Below are 20855 nucleotides of genomic sequence, written 5' to 3'. Positions count from 1 at the left end.
TCCATCCATCCATTCATCCACCCATCCTTCATCTCTGTACTTTAGAAGGCAGGTAGAAAGAGAGGAAGAAAGAGAATGGAGAGTTGGCTGGGTACATTTATTCCCTGCCAGTGATCTCTCGTGAAATCACGAGAAACATGAGGGTGCCTGGAGGAGTATTAGGACTGCTGGAGGCACCTGAATAACTAGGATGCTTTCCTCCTCTCTCCACTCACCCCACTACCCACAGCTCAAAGGTCCTGGGAATTGTGGGAAGAAGGAAGTGCAGAGTGAGTCAGTATCAAGGTTGTAAGACCCATCCAGACCTTGAAACTTCAGCCCTCAGCCCTGCCCCTGTATCTCCTTAGGAAGATAGAAGGAATTGTGTTGTCAAAGAGGTGTCACAATGCCCCCAGCCCCATACAGTTCTCCCTACCTTGGCATCCCAGTACCCTCCCAAGAGTCCCTGAAAACCTCTGGAGCCCCTGGCCACCAGAAGTTCCATCTCATCACCAAGGAAGGCCCTGGTCAAGGATGTCCCAGGTAGGATGACATCACAGTGTTGGATCAGGGAAGCCCAAGGTCACAAGAAGTTTGACTGGCAGAAAGGAACATGAAGGCCCCAGCCAGGCCCGCCTGTGCTGGGAGCTGAAGGCCTCTTACAAAAGGCTTAGGTGCCGGTGACGCTGCCTGACTCTTGTTCCCCAACTGTGGAGCTGTCATTGTCTCCCGGGAGGCGGGGGAGGCAGGCAGGAAGTGGGCCACCATCAATTCCTCTGGTTCCTGCCCCTTCACTTCCCCGAGAGGCTTCCTGGACTGTTAGTTTGCATGGCCCCACCTCCTAGGCAAACTTGTGACAAGTAATAATGCTGGCAAACGTTTACTGAGTGCTGAAGAGGTCTATGTACCTCGCCAAGAATATCTCATTAACTCATGGTAACCCTATGAGATAGATTCTCTTGTTATTCCCACTTCATAGATGGGAAAACAGACACAGCGTATTATAAATTACCAGGGGGAATGCCCTGGTGGTCCAGTGGTTAAGACTCCATGCTTCCACTGCAGGGGGAACGGATTCGATCCCTGATTGGGGAACTAAGATCCTGCACGTCGTGCGGTGTGGCCAAAAAAAAAAAAAAAAAATTCACAGACGAGCAGGTACCCAGTGGGTGGTGGAGCTGGAATTTAAATTCCAGGCCGTCCTGCTACACGGCCTCCTGAGGGAGCTGAGGTCCCCGCTAGGTCTTCCCATTGACTCCCTTCAAAGTCCCCCTTGTCCCCACCGCGGGCAAATATGTGCTCATAAAGGTTCAGGGGAGTGTGTCGACACCTCGGTGTAGGAGCTGGACGAGGCTGATGATAATTACCATTTGCTTTTACAGCTCCCGTGACTCATCACCCCCCCCCCACCACAAGCTGGTGCAGTAGATAGCCTTATTAGCCCCATTTTGCAGATGAGGCAAGTAAAGCTCAAAGAGGTTCAGCGACTTGCCCAAGGATGCCTGACCTGTAAGGGCAGAGTCCGGTCCTGAGCTCAGCCTTCAAACTCCAAAGGCCAGGCACATTTCCAGTACCAGGTGCCCTGGGAGCCTTCGCCAGCTGCCTCACCCAATGCTATTTGCATTTTCACAGGGCACAGGCCCTCCGTGAAAAAGCGAGGTACTAATAGTGGAGTGTCAGGCATGGGCTAGGCCAGCAGATGGGCAGGGGGCCTGAAGTATTTGGGAGGACATACATATCACAATGAGGTCTTCTTGCCCTACTCAGAAAGTGCCACGCTTGAGTCTGTCTCTTCCCCATTCTACATCCTGGTATAAGGGGAAAACGTATACATTGTATATCTAAAAGGCCTTGATGGAAGTCATAGAGGGAGGGGGTCAGATTCCTTCTTTTGGCTCTAACTCAAAACCCAATTGAAACAGGGTAGTGAGATTCAGAAGGGAGGGAAGGGGCTGGTGGGACCCTCTCCTTGCCCTTTAAGCTTCATTGCCCCACCCCCATCCCCCATAGAACAGGAGGAATGGGAGGCTTAAGGCTGCAGGAAGCAGATAGGGGAGATGGGGATCTTCCTTCAACCTCTAAACCAGTTTTCTCAACCTTGGCACTATTGACCCTGTGAGCCAATCATTCTTTGCGGGGGCGGGGGTGGGGATGTGTGGCTGTGTGCTGACCTGTGCAGTGTGGGATGTTTAGCAGTGTCCTGGCCTCTAGACACCAGTAGCACCCCCCAGTAGTGACCACCAAAAATGTCTGCCGGCATTGCCAAATGTCCCCTGGGAGGGGGGAATACACCCAGTTGTGAACCATTTCTCTAAAGTCACACACACACACACACACACACACACACACACACGCTGTGCATTTGACAGGGAGGACCTCTTGAGAGGGGAGGAGTTGGTTAAATGAAACCAGATGCTAACCTGGAAAATATGCAGTCGGCCCCACCCTCCCTCCAGAGCTGGCCAGATGGGGTGTTCTCAGCCCTCTGAGCTTAGTCGCCTGGAGCCTGGCTGGGCCCCCAGAAGGGGCAGGGCAAGGCTGGGACTGCCTGGGCCTCCTCCTCCTCCTCCTCCTCCTCCTCCTCCTCCTGCCCCTCCCCTTCCCCCTCCTCCTCCTCCCCATCCACCTCCTCCTCCTCCTCTTCCCCCCATCCACCTCCTATTCCACTCCCCCTCCTCCTCCTTTCTCTCTACCTCCTCCCTTCTCTCTACCTCCTCCCTCTCCCCTTCCCCGGGGCTGTCCCTCTGCCCCAGTTTCTGTGTGGGTCTCGTCCCTGGATGTCCTGGGGTCCTGGGTCCCCCTAACCAGGGTCCCAAGCGTAGGGGCAGCAGCAGCAGCTGGGGCATAACTGACGGGAGACCCAGGGCCTGGGCTGGGGTGGAGAGGGAGGGGAGGATTCAAATCCTGGTTCCTGCACTAACTGGTCACTAGTCGTGCGACTTCTTCAAGGTTCTTACACGCCACTCACTAACCATGTGAACTTAGGCAAAGCTTAGTTTCCTCTGAGCCTCAGTTTCTGCATTTGGAAGATGGGAGTAACATCTCAAAACGGCTCTTCGGGGTTTTTGCAAAGCTGAGTGGTTAGCACTTGGTAGATTCTCAATCCTGTTAGCAAAGAGCATTGCCCTTCCCCCTGTAGGAAGATCTCCCCCGACCAACTCTTCTGAAAGCACATGCCTCTGTCACCCCTCACACCAGCTCCCGAGCCTGAGGTGCAGGGTCCAGGTGGCCAAGACTGCTGGGGAGCAGGGGCTGGTAGGAGGTGGGGCCTCTGCAGTTCCTTCACCACTATGGCCACAGGATGAGCCTTCCCGTGGTGTCAGGAGGACCAGAACCTCAGAATCATGCTTTATTTTTTGGGTGGGGGCTGTGTTGGGTCCTTGTTGCTGCACGCGGGCTTTCCCTAGTTGTGGCGAGCGGGAGCTACCCTTCATTCCGGTGCATGGGGTTCTCATTGCGGTGGCTTCTCTTTGCTTCGGAGTATGGGCTCTAGGGCATGCAGGCTTCAGTAGTTGTGGCGCAGGGGCTTAGTTGCTCCACGACATGTGAGATCTTCCTGGATCAGGGCTCGAACCCATGTCCCCTGCATTGGCAGGTGGATTCTTAACCACTGCGCCACCAGGGAAGTCCCCAGAATCATGCTTAACATGGAAAAAACCCAAGCCACTTCTGTGGCCCAGGAAAGGAAAATTCTGCAGGGCCAGGCCGTCAGCCTCAACACTGAGGATAAAGAAATTGTCATGGACTCTATAGCAGTGATTCTCACTGCCCTCAGGAGACACTGGCAATGCGAGAGACATTCTTGGCTGTCACAATTGGGAGGGGGGGGCTACTGGCATCTAGTGGGTAGAGGCCAGAGCTGATGCTAAGCATACTTCATTGAAGGACAACCCCACAGCAAAGATTTATCCAGCCCAAAGTGTCAATGGTGCCGAGACCTAGGAACCCTGCTCCCCAGGGCTTCATATTTGTGTTCATATGTGCAGTGTCTTTGTTACTTCCACACCCAGAGCCTGGTTTACAAGAGGAGCTCAGGAATAGTTTTGCACGAAAGGACGGAGCAACCGATGTCACATCCTCAGCTGCACTAAGAGATAATTCATAGAATAAACCTCACACTCGCGGTGTGTCATCCTGTCTGTGCAGGGTCCACAGACCCAGAACCAAAATCCAGCCTTCAAAACCCCAGAGTGTCCTTGCCAAACTGAGGCATTGGGCTGCCCTCTCTCACCAGCGAGCCTGAGGGCTGGGGAGGGGCCGCCTTGACTGCTCACCTGCCACCCAGCACCCCTGGCAAGGGCTCAGCAAGGTGACAGAATGAGGACAGAAAGGAATCGGCAGGCCCTGCCCCACAGTGCTGTGGATATGGCAGTACACCCTGTGGAGTACAGGGTGTGGTCCCTGGGGTCAGCCAGGCCTGGGTTCCCATCGCAGCCTGGCTCCTTACCAGCCACGTGACCCGAAACATGGGAATAACCTCCTTACTTCAGTTTTCTCAATTATAAATGGGGCTAATAGTATACCTTCCTTAAAGGGTTAATGTGAGGATTCACAGAGAAAATCCGCTTAAAGAGTTTGGCACCGTGCTCATAAATGGTAGTGAAAAACGAGCGTTGATTATCACTGTCATACCTCATTTCCGGTGCTTGCCCCTCTGCTTGTAATCCTGTGTCCCAAGGCTGAGCCTGGATGAGTCTGGGAAGGCTGCTGATGGCTCGTGCACCCCTCCCTCTCTCCAGCTTGGCTCTGTGCCAGCACTGGGTTAAGCCCCAGGGACACAGGTGAATAGGATGTGGTCCTGACCGCTAGGAGCAGTTTACAGGCTGTTGGGACATTAGCAAGAGCCCGGAAGGACCACAATTTGGGATTAAGATGAGGCAAGCACAGCACCTAGGGCGCAACATATTGTAAGGAAGCACTCACCATGCCCTTGCACGAGTGTGAGTGTGAGTACCTCCTTAAAACATACACCCTTGCTTCACCCTAGTCCCAGCCCAGCAAAGGACCACATCCCAAGAGGAGGGCCTGAAGGCACAGAGGAGGGTGAGATGGGGGCAGAGACTGCAGCATCTGAGGCTCCCTGGAGGTGTCATGAGGGCTGCTGGCTTGGAAGGATGGGGAGAATTTTGAAGTGCAAAGCTGAGGGCACATATACTGCTGGGTAGGAAACTATGGGAGCAGAGACTGCCTTGGAGAAAAGCCCTGGGCAAGTTTGAGTTGGGCAAATAGTTTGTAAATTAAATGCAAAAGAATGTACAGTACGACTTGGGTATAGGGGGTTTCTTTGGTAAGAAGGCAGGGGTTCAACTTCTAGTAGCTCTGCAGCTAGGGATTCCCTCCCAGTTCCCTGGGGCCTCAGCAGAGAGAGGATGGGTTCCCCTGAGATTTGTAGCCTGGGGGAGTGGCTCCAGGGCCAGCAGAGCTCCAGGGCGGCTCTGTGGGCTTCTGACCAGTGCCCCTGTCCCCTCCCTCCTGCCTCTGACCCTCGCGGTCAAAGTCCCGGTGTCCGATACGCCAGCTCTCCCCTTCTTTCCTTCCTCCCAGGACTCACAGAAACCCTCAGTACCCAGCCATGGGCCAAAGACGCCATCAGGCAAAAAGGTGAAGCCTCCACCCTGTCCCCTGTCCCGGTCGTGGAAGCAGGACCATGCGCAGACTCTGGCGGCGGCCTATGTGCCAGTGGTGGTGGACCCCAGGGGGCAGAACCCGGACAAGTTCAGGCTCAATTTCTACACCTCCCAGTACTCCAACACCCTGAACCCCTTCTACACCTTGCAGAAGCCTACCTGCGGCTACCTGTACCGCCGGGACACCGACCACACCCGCAAGCGCTTCGACGTGCCTCCTGCCAACCTGGTCTCGTGGTGCTCGTAGGCCTATGCCAGTCAGAAGCCCCCTACCCTGCACCCTCACCCCCATGATCCCGGGTCCCAGAGGGGAAGGGCTGCTCCCTCCTGGAGGAGCAGAAAGTGCCTGGGCTAGGACGGCTGTGCCCTGCCCGCTGTCAACAATGGCAAAGGGAGGTCTCACTTCTCAGCAGCAATTAAAGTTTGTCCTTCCTTTCCCTGGCATCTGAATGGGTGGCCGTGGGTGGGTAGACTGAGGTCACAGGGGTGTTGTAAGCAACGTTATGTCCAGAGGTGCCTGAAGACTTGGAAAGACTTGATTCTCATCACCTCACCCCAAGAGTAACCCCAATTCCCCTCCAGAGCCTGAGTCCCAAGCAAAGTCCATACTGGCCATACCCTCCCAGTGACCCAGGCTTGGCAAGCCATCCAACAACAAGAAAGAGATACATCAACTGACCGTGACCTGGGGTTGGAGCAGCCACTGGAGAATGGGGAAGTCCTGTAGGGAGCGAACCTGGTCTCCAGGGGGCCTCCTCTCTAGCCCTAGTTTTACATAAAACCGCCTCTTCTGACTTGTAGTTTGTTGGCGAGGGATGGATTTCCCATCTCAAGTCTTACCTCTGGTCCAGCAGAACTGACGCTGAGGTTAGTTAGGCTCATGGGCCCTGGTTCATGGAGAAGGGGGATGAAGGCAGAGGGCACTTGACTCATGGCCTGACTGAGTTCTGGTCACTGCCACCCAGGCCTGGATCCAATGGCCTGCTGGCACCAGCTCAGACCGGCCTGTGACAGCTGACTGTGGACATCTCCCAACTCCTCAACCAGTGACTTCCTGCTGGTAGCTTGAAATCAGCCGTGGTGGAAGTATTTACACCACGGAAACCAGCAAACACCTATAAACTGGGGTTTCTTTTTTTTCCAGAGAGCCAGTGGTTAAATTCACCACTGGGTGAATCCAACTGGTTTCATTTCTAGGAATCACACCTCATTCTAGGTAGAGTGGCGTATTCAGTGGAGCATCCTTCTAGAGCACAAGAGGCTGGGGCTGGTGTGGGATGAAGGGACAGGATGTTGAGGACCCAGACCAGCAGCCAGTGCTTGGCCAGGCTTCCCTGGATACCCTTCTCTAAAAAGAAGATGGTAAGTGGAGAGAAAGGACGAGAGGGCCTCCTAAATATCACCTAACAGCGAAGAATCCAGGTTCTTCCAGGTTGAGGTAGGCTGTCTTTCAAGGTAGAAGCTTTCCTCGAATGCCTGGTGATCCTAGGCTGGAAGCAGGCCATTCGGCATCTGTACCAAGTCTCTCCTGCCTGCAAGGAACCAGTGTGAGAAGGAGCTTGCGGTGGGGGTGGGGGGGCGGGGGGTGTCTCACTTTTCATAAGCAGACTTTCCCTTAACGTCCCGGTTTCCAGAGCGGCTCTTCTCTCTTCCTGAGCTGGACCTAGAGGCTAGGGCCTCTCCAGTTCAAAACTCCAGAATAATCTTCCACCAGGGTCAGGAGGGGATAGACGCCTGGAGATGTCAGTTCCGCTGCCTTGAGGAGGGCATCCAGGAAGCCAGTCTCTCCTGACACAAGCTTCCCACCCGTCCTCCTATTTCCGCCCCACCTGTCCTGCACCCCAGCCCCCAGGGCACCTTCTGCGCCCACCTCGCGGAGCCCGCGGAGCCCTGCGGCAGAAATAGGCTTTGTGTCTGGGCCAGGCTCCACATCCTCCTGCTCTTTTTTATTTTATTTTTTTATTTTTGACTGTGTTGGGTCTTTGTTTCTGTGCGAGGGCTTTCTCCAGCTGCGGAGAGCGGGGGCCACTCTTCATCGCGGTGCGCGGGCCTATCACTGTCGCGGCCTCTCTTGTTGCGCAGGCTCAGTAGTTTGTGGCTCACGGGCCCAGTTGCTCCGCGGCACGTGGGATCTTCCCAGACCAGGGCTCGAACCCGTGTCCCCTGCATTAGCAGGCAGATTCTCAACCCCTGCGCCACCAGGGAGGGAAGCCCCCTCCTGCTGTTTGACAGCACTCGGCTTTCAACTTACCAGCTGTCACAGGCCGGTCTGACCTGGGGTTGGGGCAGCCACTGGAGAATGGGGAAGTCCGCACTCTGGTAAGACACCGCTTGTCAATCTGCCTTCTCTTGTCCAAAATTTTATTAGAACCTCTCATCTACTGTCTTCTTTTTCTTGGTCTCTGTGGATTTGTATTGATAGCTTTTAGAAATGTATTGCCATTTCAGGGCGCTTTTGAAAAGAGGCAGAGATAACATGCAAGTTTTCAGTCTACATACAACCAAAAGTCATACCTCCTATCAATCATCCAACAGACACTGGGTGAACACCTAGTGCGGGCTGGGTCCTTGGGCTACAAAGCTGAACAAGAATCACCTCTGCCCTCCCAGACCCGACAGCCTCGCTGGGCGGGGGCGGGGCCAGCATCTTCACTCCCCCAGCTGACGCCTCCTCCTCTCTCCTGGAGAAGGTCGCCCCCCCAGCTGACGCCTCCTCCTCTCTCCTGGAGAAGGTCGCCGCCTTGAGGTTCACCTTGGTAGAGCAGCCTCCACGGACGCTTCCTGGAAACCTTCAGAGAAGCCGGCCCAGGTCCCAGGTCGGTCTGGGTGGGATAGTCCCAGGAGGCCAAGAACCTGTGCTCAGGGCTCTGTTGTGTTTCTGTGGAGGTGGCTAGTGGGCAGACGGGCAGCCTTGGAGGGGGTCAGTCTGGCCTGGGATTGCCACCCCTTCCATCCCTTCTGGGCACGGCTTCCGCCTCTGTGCCCCTGCCCCACCTGCTCCCTTTCCTTGGCATCATTCAGCCCGGTGGATCCTCTGACTCTGGTATGACATCTGTCCCGGGAAGGAGTCCTGTGGACAGAGCAGCCAGGGGAGGCCACAGACCTCTCTCACGGGGCCTCCGCATGAGCTGTCCGTTCTGCCCCTTTGTGCCCCTCTTGTGTATTCACCTCTTCCTGGATGCCTCGCTGTGGATCCCAATCCTCCATGTCTTTGGGGGAAGGATGGAGAGCAGGACTGCTAAACCCACCGAGATCTGGGGTTGGGAAGCTGTGGGATTCCATTCCCATCCTGGGCTGGAGTCCGGGATGGCGCCCCACACCCAATGGGAGTGAGCTCCCTGTCGATGGGATTGCTCAGGCAGAGGGGCCACAGGGGCAGGTGCTGGACTAAGGGGCTTACAGGGTCCTCTAGCTCCATTCAGGCTTTCCCCAGAGATTTAAAAACTTAGGCTAAAAGCAAGATGATGAGGTGGAAAAACTTTGGTACCACCACTTAAAATGTTCGTGAACCTCAGAATGTGATTTTTCTGCCTCTGATTTCTCTTGTCTCCCGTGGAAATAACAACACCCACCCCACAGGGCTGTCATGAGCCTATTCATCGAGCTTAGCATGGTGTCTTACACCTAATAGCTCCATCCTACGTTAGCTCTCTTTAATCCTTTCTTTAATCATGCATACATTCATTCATTCAGTAATGTTTTATTGAGCTCAAGCCCCTGTCAGTCAAATGTTATCTCAAAAAGGTAACTGGGGAGAGTTTAATGAGGGGGCTATTCGCAGAGAAGCGGGCACAATTAAGGGACTGGTGGTATGCCCAGAGGGTGGCAACAGAAGGAGGCCCTTCTTACCCCTAAGCCTGAGGGGTAGAGGGAGGGGGTTTTGTCACAGGAGCTTGGAGAGGGTTCTGGCAGGAGCTGTAGCTGAAGGTCAGAGAAGACAACTGGGGCCCAAACTGTGACCCAACAGGGAAGGAGGGGAACAGATACCCAGCTTCTGTCTCTTTCCATCCTCCAATCTCCTTCCAGTGCTTCTCAATGGACGAATCCAGACTGAAGCCAGAGGGCTGGGGAGCCCAGGTGATCCAGTCCACAGGGGTCAGCCTCCTGAGGCTCAGAGCAGACCCAGAAAGGTGGAGAAGGAGTGGGGAGGGGCAAACCGAATAACCAGCACACAACCATGTGGAATCCGTGGTACTAGGTGCTGGGAGGTTTTGAGAAATGAGTAAGACAGTAGTCTCTACCCGGGGAACTTGCTGGATTCCTGAGGGCAGGCTGGCAATAAACAGCTGCTTATAATTCCAGAAAGAAATGAGTGTTGTGTCTATGTTATCGTAGAAGTGTGACTGTCATAGACCCTAAGGTGACGTCCAATGGTTTCCACCTCCTGTTGTTCCTGCCTTTGTACAATCCCCTCCCTCTGTGACTTGCTTCTACTCCACAGAATATGGCAAAGGTGATGGGTGTCACTCCCTTGATTAGGTTCCATTATATAAAATTCCATTTTAGCAGATTAGAGGGCGATTCCCCTCGCTGGCTTGACAAAATAAGCATCTGTGTTGAGGAGCCCATGTAACAAGGAAATGTGGGCAGCTTCTAGAAACTTTAGGCAGCCTCTAGGACCTGAGAGTGCCCTCCAGACAATATCTAGCAGGAAGCCAGGGCCCTCAGTCCTAGAGCCACAGGGAATGAATTCCACCAAGGACCTGAATGAGGTGGGAGTGGATTCTTCCCCAGTCAAGCCTTCAGGTGAAAACATAGCCCAGACAACACCTTGATTCCAGCTTTGTGAGATCCTGGACAGAGGACCCTGATGAGCCAGGCTTGGACTCCTGGTCCTCAGAAACTATGAGGTAATATAGGTACATATTTTGAAGCTGCTGACTTTGTGGTAATTTGTTATGTGACATAGAAAACTAATATAACACATAAGCAAGATGTTAGTGTGCTGAGGCAGGAAAGATGAATTCTGCAGAGATTCAGAAGGCTTCACAGAGGAGGTGGCTTTTGTGCTCACACATAAAGAATGAGGAGGAAACCTCATAGGGGAGGTTTGGAAAGGAGAGATGGAAAGATGAGCTTCCATCTCCTCCTTGACCTCTTCGTTTCAAACCCTGGGCCTGAGACGACTCTTCAAGGACACAGATTCCAGCCTGGGCTCCAAGCAAGTTCAGTGGAGGAGCCCTCCTGCCCCCAAGCCACCCCCCCCAAAAAAAACATGTTCTGGAAAACTTCATCATAGTAGGCAGATCCAAGCCCTCCCCTCCCCCCGCAATGCACCATAAATTGATCACTTTAGGTAGAAGAGAAGTAAAACAGTCCCATTTGATTCTTTTTTCAAAAATAACTATCCTCTGGTTATGTGAGCAACATATATTCATTATGAACCACTTTTAAAAATACAGATTTTTTTTTGAAAAAGCAAAGATTAAAAAATCACTGGTGAGACTTCCCTGGTGGTCCAGTGGGTGAGACTCCACGCTCCCAATGCAGGGGGCCTGGGTTCAATCCCTTGTCGGGGAAACTAGATCCCACATGCGTGCCGCCGCAACTAAGAGTCCACGTGCCGCAATGAAGATTCCGTGTGCTGCAACTAAGACCCGGAGCAGCCTAAATAAATAAATAAATAAATAAAAAGAAATTAAAAAAAAAAAAATACAAATAAAAAATGATCCCATGACTCAGAAATGAGCCTGTTAACATTTGGTGGTTTCCTTCTCGTCACAGGTGGCATGTACACAACAGTGACAGGGACAACAGTATTAATGTCACTCTTGTCTCAGTCTTTCTCTCTCTCTCTGGTCTTCTAAGGAGCATTCTTAGCTCTGGGCCCTTTAGATGAACTTTCTGAGGATAATGGGCAAAAAGAGTGGTAAAACTGGAAAGGAGGCCACCCAGTGGTTTCTATGATGGAAAGGAAGAGAACTGCTCCTGGGGGAAGACCAGGTCTGAGAAGGCAGACCCTGCCCAGAGCACGTAGCCCCCACCCGCACCTCCAGTTCTACCTGGCAGATGCCACATAAGACAGGGCCAGAGAAGCAGCCCTCCCAGGCTCCTCTAGTTCTCAGGGAGCTTTGTCGCATTCCATCCGGAGCACCTTGGTCAAAGAGGGAGATCCCTTTCCAGGTGTCCAGGGTCCTGCTTCCAGTGGTTCCTCTGTGCCCTGAGCTGTTGGAAGGGGGTGTCCACTTGAGGAAGAGCTGCTGGAGCTGAGGAGTATCTAGGCACACTGACCCCATCACTCCGGGCTCCTCCCTCTGCCCAGCCAGTGGTCACAGCTCACGGATACAGAGGACTGAGCCCTGATGGCCGGAAGGCTGTGACTGCCCTTCCTCTACAGAGCTGGGCCATCTCTCTGAGCTGACCTTCTCCAGGCCCTGGTCCTCCTTCTGTCCAGTTCTCAGGAAATGCTCCTAAGATCAAGAGCCTGATACTCTTCTCACAAAATTGCATAGAAGCCACCATCTTCCTGGTGCCTCCATCCCCAAACTGCCTCTGAGGGTTCTAATTTGCTTTTTATTTAAATAAAGATGGGGTGGTCCGCATAGCAGAGGAGGGAGGGAAACAGGGAAGGGTCAGGACAGAGCGAGTGCTGGCTCTGAGCTTTCCCAGTAGCATCCAGCTTAAGTGCACTTAAATGTTGACTCCAGAAAAGAACAAGCTTTAAATTCTATGGCCGGAGAGCATCCCACTAGGGGTCAGAGAAAGATATTGCTGCATAGATGGGCCCCTAGGCTTGGCCTGGGAGCTTTCTAGGACCAGCAGGTAGGAGCACACCCATGCAACTGTGTGCCTGCACTCACACACACACACACACACACACCCAGGCCGTTAGACACACACTCAATGTCCCCTATCCCCATGCCCCTGGGTGGTGATGGTATCAGGTTTAGGGTCAGATGGAGGGCTGAATTCAAGCGTCCCAGGATGGGAAAGATGCAACCTCCAGGAATATGAGCGTGTGGTCAGAACAGGATCTGTGTGTGTGTGTGTGTGTGTGTGTGTGTGTGTGTGTGGCTATGGATATTTGTGCAGTTTTATGTAGGAGGGGGTTCCCTTTGGCTGCTTAGGACTCATCTTGGAAGCCCACAAACTCTGCATCACCCAGACACTCTCATATGTTAGCCATCCATGGTGTGATTTGAACCCCTCGGTTGTGACAGCCAAGTGCAGAGCACAGCCTGAATAACTATACACAGCAGCCCTATCAAGAGCCCAAAGTTGGCCCAGCTCTGGAAGAAAAACCAGCTCTTTCTCACAGGTACCTCAATGCCGTGTCTGAGGGCAGGAACCAGAAACATTGAGAACCCATTCAAAACAGGAGGAGAAGGCAGAGGAAGTGACAGGATCAGAACAGCTGCTGGCTGGCCACCCACTCTGTCCTGGTGAGAAGGGATAAGGAGATTGCAAACTGGGTAAGAAAATCCTCTCACCTCCAGCTCAGGGCTGTAATCCTGGGCCTCTGCTCCTCTAAGCTTTGTTCTATTTTCACTCCTCTTCCCAGGGAGTAGGTCTCCATTGGCTGCAAGGATTTAGTGGGGACTTTTAACGCGAGTTCTCCGGCAGCCCCTGGATTTGGGTGTAGGCTTGCACAGCCTCCATTACCTTCTCTCTTCTGCTCGTTTCCTCCTATCATTTCCCTGCACTTTTTGATTCACCAGGCCCTCCCTCGCTCAGATCTGTGGGATTCAGGCCTGTGGGAGAGGAGGGCCCAGTGTTAGGAAGCCCGGCGGCCCAGGTGCGAGGAGCAGCAGGGAAAAGAACCAGTCCGTCTGGGGCATCCGCCTCCCGTGGGCCTGAGCGATGGGGAACGTCATGGACGGTAAGTCGGTGGAGGAGCTGAGCAGCACCGAGTGCCACCAGTGGTACAAGAAGTTCATGACCGAGTGTCCCTCCGGCCAGCTCACCTTCTACGAGTTCCGCCAGTTCTTCGGCCTCAAGAACCTGAGCCCGTGGGCCAGCCAGTACGTGGAGCAGATGTTTGAGACCTTTGACTTCAACAAAGTGAGCAGGGGTCTGGGTGGGGAGTGCTGGAGGGACGCCCCCCCTGGCCAGCATGGGGGGTGGGGAGGAGAAGGTGTGAGAATGGCCGGAGGAGTGACTTCATTTATCTGGGAGGTCGAGTGTCGACATCAGGGATTCCAGTTTTCTAATGTTCATTGAGCGCCTACTGTGCATCAGGCACTGGGGGTTCAGAAATGAATCAGCCATCGTCCCTGCCCTCACTCTCCAGGGAAAGACAGAGGCCCCCGATCAGTGCGCCCAGAGGCCAAACCTACTGGCTTCCTCTGCCTCTTCCACATGCACAGTTTATTCCAGAACAAATATGAACACTTACAAGACAGTCGTTGAGCACCTACTAAGTGCTTGGCACTGTATGTGGTGCTTCTGCACAGGCCATTAGATGCTCACGGGATGCAGCAGGAGGAGGGGTGGAGAGCAGAGAGCAGGGTGATGACCTTCAGCCCGGCTGGTCTGGGATGGGCAGGCCCATGTTGCTTGGGTCACCCATCCCATGATGGCCTGTGGACACTAGAACTGGGGACAGTCAGGGCTGCCTGGTCACTGGGGAACCCAGGCTACTCCAACTCCCAAACACCTGGTGACCTCAGTTCACCCTAAGAGGGATTAAAGGTCTGCGCAGCGGTCAAATTATATGTCTCCCCAAGGAATCACCTGGGTGCATTGGGTAAGGACTTCCTGATAAGATAGAGGGGGCACTGTGAGTTTGGGCCCCTAGTTTTCATCAGCTGGGTGGCCTGGAGCCCATTTCCTCCCCTCTCTGCCTCAGCTTATTCACCTATATCTGTCATGGACGTCGGGAGCATTAGTTAAGATGTTTCTTGGTGTTTCATAGCAAATCTTCCATTTATCTGGAGCAATTCAGTCAAGATGTAGTGGTAGAAGAACGTAAATCTACACACCCATCTCCCCACCCCTGCTGGTCCCCACCCCGGCTGGTGCTCCCTTGAAGGTGGGGATGTGATGCTGCCATATGTCCACTGCACACCAGGGAGAGGTCACCCAGAGCTTTCCCGGCTCCACTCACTGCCCATAGGGTCCCAACATCATTGTGGGCAGGGCTCCTAGGGAAAGCTGGGGTTCAGAGGCTATTTAAAACTCACTAATGTTTAGGATCAAGGGGCCAAAGCAGATTATGGGCTTTGAGTCCCAGCCTCAAGGGCAGCACCATGGTGCCCAAGGGCTTTCCTGAAAGGGATGCAGGGTCAGAGTACTGGAGCCCAAGTTATGGAGACCAAGAGGGATGGCATCATCAGGCTAGTCCCCCAAGATGCTCCAGAAGAAGTGATCTTTCCCGAAAAGGAGGGGGCAGAGTTCATGGTTGAGCCTCAACACCTTATACCCAAATGCACTGAAATAGCTCAGCTTCTTGCCTGTTAAGGAAACCTTAAGAAGGACCCCCTAAGATTACATGTATGACACCAGGGAGGGGCAACCCATCAACCCTGTATTTGCCTAACCTGAGTCATTCATATGCCATCACTTGTCACATGTAAGCACCACCTATACTGTCCCAAACCTGACCTCCTCAATTCCACACACATCCCCACCTTCGGGCCTGGGTGCTGCCTGGGACTCTCTTCCTCCAGAATTCTGCTTGGCTCACACCTTCCCCTGCTGCAAGACTCTGTTCAAATATCTCCTTCCCACTGACACCTGCCCTGATCTCCTGGTTTCAACCCCATTTAACTAGGACTAGCCCCCACCGTAGCATTTCCTACTCCTCCCCTTTTCCCCCAGAGCACGTCTCATCTTCTAATACATGATACTGAATAACATTTAGTTGCTATGTTTTTTTTTTTTTTTTAATTTTATTTATTTATTTATTTATTTATTTATGGCTGTGCTGGGTCCCCGCCTCTGTGTGAGGGCTTTCTCTAGTTGTGGCAAGTGGGGGCCACTCTTCATCGCGGTGCGCGGGCCCCTCACCATCACGGCCCTCTTGTTGTGGAGCATAGGCTCCAGACGCACAGGCTCAGCAATTGTGGCTCACGGGCCCAGCCGCTCCACAGCACGTGGGATCTTCCCAGACCAGGGCTCGAACCCGCGTCCCCTGCATCGGCAGGCAGATTCTCAACCACTGCGCCACCAGGGAAGCCCAGTTGCTATGTTTATTGTCAATTTCTCCTGCTGGAATGGGAGCTCCATGAAGGCAGGGATTTCTGTCTTTCTTGTTCATTGCTGTAGCCTTTGCACCTAGAACAGTGCCTGGAACACAGTAGGTGCTCAATCAATATTTTAATTTGAGTGAATGACTATGTGAGAAATTATGAATTTTATGAAATAGTTATATATTATATAATATACACTAATTTAAATACATACCTGCTAATTGTTAAACTGAACAGCATCTTTGTAACATCTAAAGTGCCTTGTACACACCAATGGGATAAATCACACTTCAGGCAACATTGCTTCCAACCATTGTCGCCAGCATAAAGCAGTAGGGCAGGTTAGCTACGAGATGGGACACAAGACTGGGAAGTTTTGATACAGAGAGAAGTTAAACAGGGGAGTGCAAACAATAGCCCATGGGTCTATTTTTGTAAATGAATTTTTATTATAACACACCACACTCATTATTTTACTGATTGTCAAAACTGAAATATGTGCTATTTGGCCCTTTATAGAAAAAGTTTGCCAGCCCCTGAATTAGAAGAGAGCTGTATCCTAGGGTACTGCACTGGGTGCGCAGGGTTTGGGGGTATAGCTGTGAGTGGGGAGTGTGACCTGGGTAACCGCCATATGCTTTGTTTACTTCAAAGTTTTGCCTGGGCTTGGCTGTACCCGGCAATCTCACAGGTGCACACAAATCAATATAAATCTTCCATCCCTGCATCTGAGCACTGGGTGGCATTCAGGAGACTTCAGTTTCTAGGAAAGGCTTTGTCATTCACTAGTGTGTGGCCTAACCTCTCTCAACTTTAGCTTTTCATCTGAAAATGCAGACAAAAATACCCAGGGGTGGTTGCGAGATTAAAAGAGTAAAGTGAGTAAAACATCATATGAAGCATGAAAAAAAAGTATCGCTGTAGTCTTATTACTGAATCTAACCCAGACCACAATCTTGAAAAGCGCATACTGTCATTCCCATCACAGAGCTGAGGAACTGAGACTCACAGAGGTTACGTGACTTGTCCGAGGTCGCACCTCTCCTAAGACATGGTTTAGGTCTTTCTGGCACCAGTGCACATACCTTTCCATTGCCCCCTTTTAGCCATTTTTTTTAAATTACAAAAAATTACAAAATTAAAAACTATTTTAATTACCAAAAAACTACAGCTCATTGTAAAAGTTTCCAACAATATAGAAAGATAAAAAATGAAAAGCAAAAGTACCCTCACCCTGTGTCCCCTTGCCCAGAGGAAACTTCGATAGCGGGCTTCTTGCTTCTCTGAGCGAGGCTGCAGGGGCGCCTGACTCCATCCTGACAATGATCCTGAAAGGAGGGTTGGGCAAGGACTGATTGAGCTAAGGCATATGGGAAAGCCCTTAAACACGGGGAAGCACTACGCAAATGTTCACTATGAGTGTGAACCACGGGGCTACCTACCTACCTACCACGGGGCTCAGGTGGTTAAGGTCTCACCTAAGGCCAAAGGCCAGCACACAATCGGGAGATCTCAGAGGCCTTCATACCCAACCTCTGCCACATCCCTAATAACTTTACCCCGGCCTCTGCTTGCACACTTTCAGTGACGGAGAGGTCATTACTGCACGAGGCTCATTCCACCACGGGCAACCCTGCCTGTTAAAGAGTTCTTGATACTGACCCCAAATCTGCCTCTCAGTAACTTCCTGGTTCCAGAGTCATGGTTGTGAGTAAGTGGAGGAACAGGGACTGGACTCCAAGTCACGTGCTCTGAGTCCAGTGCTCCCTTCCTTACAGTACCCAGCCTCTCTGCATGACAAGGCTTCCCTCTCCCAGCTTCACTTGGCTTGGGGGAGGTGGGCAGAAGCAGGCCTGTGCTCCCTGCTTCTCTGACCCTATTGGTAGGGCTGGCAGGGCCAGGCAGATGGTCAGCTGCTGAACATTTGGAGAATGTTCTGGGGAAATATCCCACAGGAATGTCTTGCACCACCTTCCCCCTTGGCCAATCCCTCCAAGACTCAATGAGGGCAGCGCCTCCCCCAGGAAGCCTCCCTGCTGCCCTTGCCTGGGTGCTCCCCTATTCTGTGAGTCCATAATGTCCTGTCCAGATGTGCTGTCACTGAATATACATCATGATGGCACAATGATCTCTTGATAATAATAATAGTAATAATAATAATAGTAATAGTATAGTGGTAATAACAATAGCTAACATTTACTGAGTGATTACTATGTGCCAGGCAGTGTTGAGTGCCTTACACACATGCACTCATTTAAGCCCACAACAATCCCATGGAGGTGGCAGCTGTTATAACTATTACTGATGAGGAAATCGAGGGCCAGAGACATACTAAATCCTTTGTCCCAGATCCCACATATTTGAGAGGGTGAGGTCAGGATTCAAACCTGCGTCCTCAACATTGCGCTCCCGTCAGGACAGGGTTCTATCTTACGGAGTTCTGAATCCTCAGCCTATCACAGCACGTAGTTGGTGCTCGGTAAGTTACGAAGAATAAAGGGAAGAATGAGAAAGGCGCTCGGTGCCTCCCCATCTACCTGTACGCCTTATCTCGGTTAGTTAGAGCTCGTCCAAACCACGCCCCCATCCCTGGGGAGTCCTTGTCTCTCCTCCCACCTACACACTCTTACACCCCACCCCCCAAACTGGAAGGCTGAAGTTTGAGGATCACAGGGAAGCAGCCAGTGACGGCTGGAACCAAAATACCTGTGAAGGGATAGCATAAGCCATTCATACTCTAGAGGGGACTGGTTTATCAAATTTGATAAACCATCCTGGGGCAGGTAGGGTGAGCTATAACGGGCGTCCAGGAGGACGTAAGCTGGTGGGCGCCAAGGGGGCGGGGCGCGGGTCCGGGCCTGGGCTCAGCGTATCCTGGGGCCCCGGGGGCTCCGAGGGCGGGGCCGGGGCGGGGCCCAGGCAGAGGGGGCTCAGGCGACCATGCCCCTCACCCAGGACGGCTACATCGACTTCATGGAGTACGTGGCGGCGCTGAGTCTTGTCCTCAAGGGGAAGGTGGAACAGAAGCTGCGCTGGTACTTCAAGCTCTACGACGTGGACGGCAACGGATGCATCGACCGCGATGAGCTGCTCACCATCATCCGGGTAACTCCAGGTGCAGAGGGCCGGGCAGGGGCGGAGCCAGAGCTGAGAGCTTGGGGCTGGGTCTTAAGCTGGCGGAACAGTGTGCTAGGAAGCGGACAGGATTGGGACTGACTTCCCCTGGGTGGCTCGGCCCTCACCAGCTGCGTGACCCGGGCCAGGTTTCCTCTGCTCTCTCGGCTTCAGTTTCCTCATCTGTACCAAGATCCGTTGAAGCGCAGTCCCAGCTCTGCCTGAGGCCTCAGGCACCTTGATCTGTACTCACCTTACACACACACGCTGTTGGGAGCCTGACGTGCTCGCTCTGCCCCGCTCCTACCGCTGAGACTAATTAGGACGGGTCATCTCACTTCTTCTTCCCTCCCAGGCCATCCGAACCATTAACCCCTGCAGCGACTCGACCATGACCGCAGAGGAGTTCACCGATACAGTGTTCTCCAAGATTGACGTCAATGGGGATGGTGAGGCCGCGCTGGGGGTCCCCAGGGGAAGGGTCACTGGGGGTGTCACCAGGGTCCCCAGGGGAGAGGGCAGAAGGGGAGAGGGAGGCACAAAAGGGCCGTTGCTGGCCACCTCCTCTGCCTGCCTCCGCCCCGGCCACAGAGCTGGCTTTTGGGGATGCCTGCACCAGACTTTGGTCTCTGGCTCTTTGGCCAGCTCCATTCACAGCCACTTCCTCCAGCCTTGGTTCTGTCCCCTTTACAAGACTGCAGCTCTGGGTCTCGGACAGCAGATGTGAACACCTCCTGCCCATGATGCCCTTTCTCTCTACCCCAGGGGAACTCTCCCTGGAGGAGTTCATGGAGGGCGTCCAGAAGGACCAGATGCTCTTGGACACGCTAACCCGAAGCCTGGACCTTACCCGCATTGTGCGCAGGCTCCAGAATGGAGAGCAGGATGAGGAGGGAGCTGGTGGCAGGGAAAGTGAGGCAGCGGAAGCAGCCGGCTGAGCCCACCGCCCTACTGTTTCTGTATTGGGGAGGGGTGTGTGGTGGTGCCTGGTGTCTCGTTGTTTTCATACTAGATGGAGTCTTCTGAACTCAAAGGCTCAGCTCACCTGCTCGGGGCACATGGTGGCAGCAGAGGGGCAGGGGTGGGGATTCAGAGCAGGGGACAGTGAAGGACGGTTCCTGAACCCTCTGTGTGACTCAGCTGGTGGTGACCGCTCCCTGCTGGGGGAAGCCTTCAACATCCCTCAGGCTCCTCCCCAGCCCCTTCTGGCCCCTCCCCCAGCTTTTACCAGCTCTCCCACTGAGCTTCTCCAGTTCCACGCTCTTCTGGACAGAGAAGCTCTGAGGCAGAGGTGGGCTTTCCCGGGACTCTAATAGGATCACACAGATCTGGTGGCTGCGGCCTCCATCTGGGTGCTGTATCACACACCCATCCTGCCCCCAGCATCCCAGAGTGTACTTGTGTGGTCTGTGTTGATTCGTTCCTCCCTTCAACAAGCATTTATCGAACACCTACTTTGTATTAATGCTAGATGTTAGACGTGCAAAGAAGAGGACAATTCTCATCCTCAAAGATCTCACAGGCCAAGCATCATTATAATAAAATATGATACTATAGACAGTGCTCCTTTATCCAGAGGAAATCCATATTTATTCAGAAGTGACTGCACAACACCCTCGTTCTTCCTCTGCTGGCCCCTCGGTGGCACATGGTGCCACGTGGTTCCCCACAGGATTGTGACTCATTGTTTATGGCAAGTGTCCTGACCATCCCTGATCTAGCCTAAATCCCTCTTGCTGCAGTGACACCTGACAGCCAGTTGGGAAGTAGAACAGTCTGTTATAGGTGGGCTCTATCCCCATTCTTTGCACACCCCAACTTTAGGAACACCTGTCCAAGAACCTGGGGAGAGACATAGGCTGGAGCAGTTATGACCATGTTTTCAAAGATGCTCTTTCCTTCTGAACTTTGAGTCTTCGCTTCAGCGGGGTGTGAGGGAAGTTCAGGGAGTAAAAAAAAAAATCCAGGGGTGGGATGGAGCAAACAAGTGGAAAGGGGGGTAAAC

At 53.0% G+C, this 20855-nt stretch overlaps 2 protein-coding genes across 2 annotated transcripts; both read left to right on the top strand.

Moving 5' to 3' along the window:
* Positions 1–385: 385 nt before the first annotated feature.
* On the top strand, positions 386–5853 carry CIMIP3 (ciliary microtubule inner protein 3). The gene is made up of 3 exons (XM_059940565.1): positions 386–522; positions 585–633; positions 5524–5853. Exons 1-3 carry the CDS (start codon positions 386–388, stop codon positions 5851–5853), a joined length of 516 nt encoding a protein of 171 aa, XP_059796548.1.
* Positions 5854–13406: 7553 nt separating this feature from the next.
* GUCA1A (guanylate cyclase activator 1A) lies at positions 13407–19788 on the top strand. The gene is made up of 4 exons (XM_059937454.1): positions 13407–13607; positions 18692–18841; positions 19206–19299; positions 19616–19788. Exons 1-4 carry the CDS (start codon positions 13407–13409, stop codon positions 19786–19788), a joined length of 618 nt encoding a protein of 205 aa, XP_059793437.1.
* Positions 19789–20855: the final 1067 nt, after the last annotated feature.

Source organism: Balaenoptera ricei, chromosome 11 (assembly GCF_028023285.1).
Source record: "Balaenoptera ricei isolate mBalRic1 chromosome 11, mBalRic1.hap2, whole genome shotgun sequence".
Classification (NCBI taxonomy): domain Eukaryota; kingdom Metazoa; phylum Chordata; class Mammalia; order Artiodactyla; family Balaenopteridae; genus Balaenoptera; species Balaenoptera ricei.
Note: the sequence above shows the minus strand (reverse complement) of the source record. Positions and strands in the feature narration are given on the sequence as shown.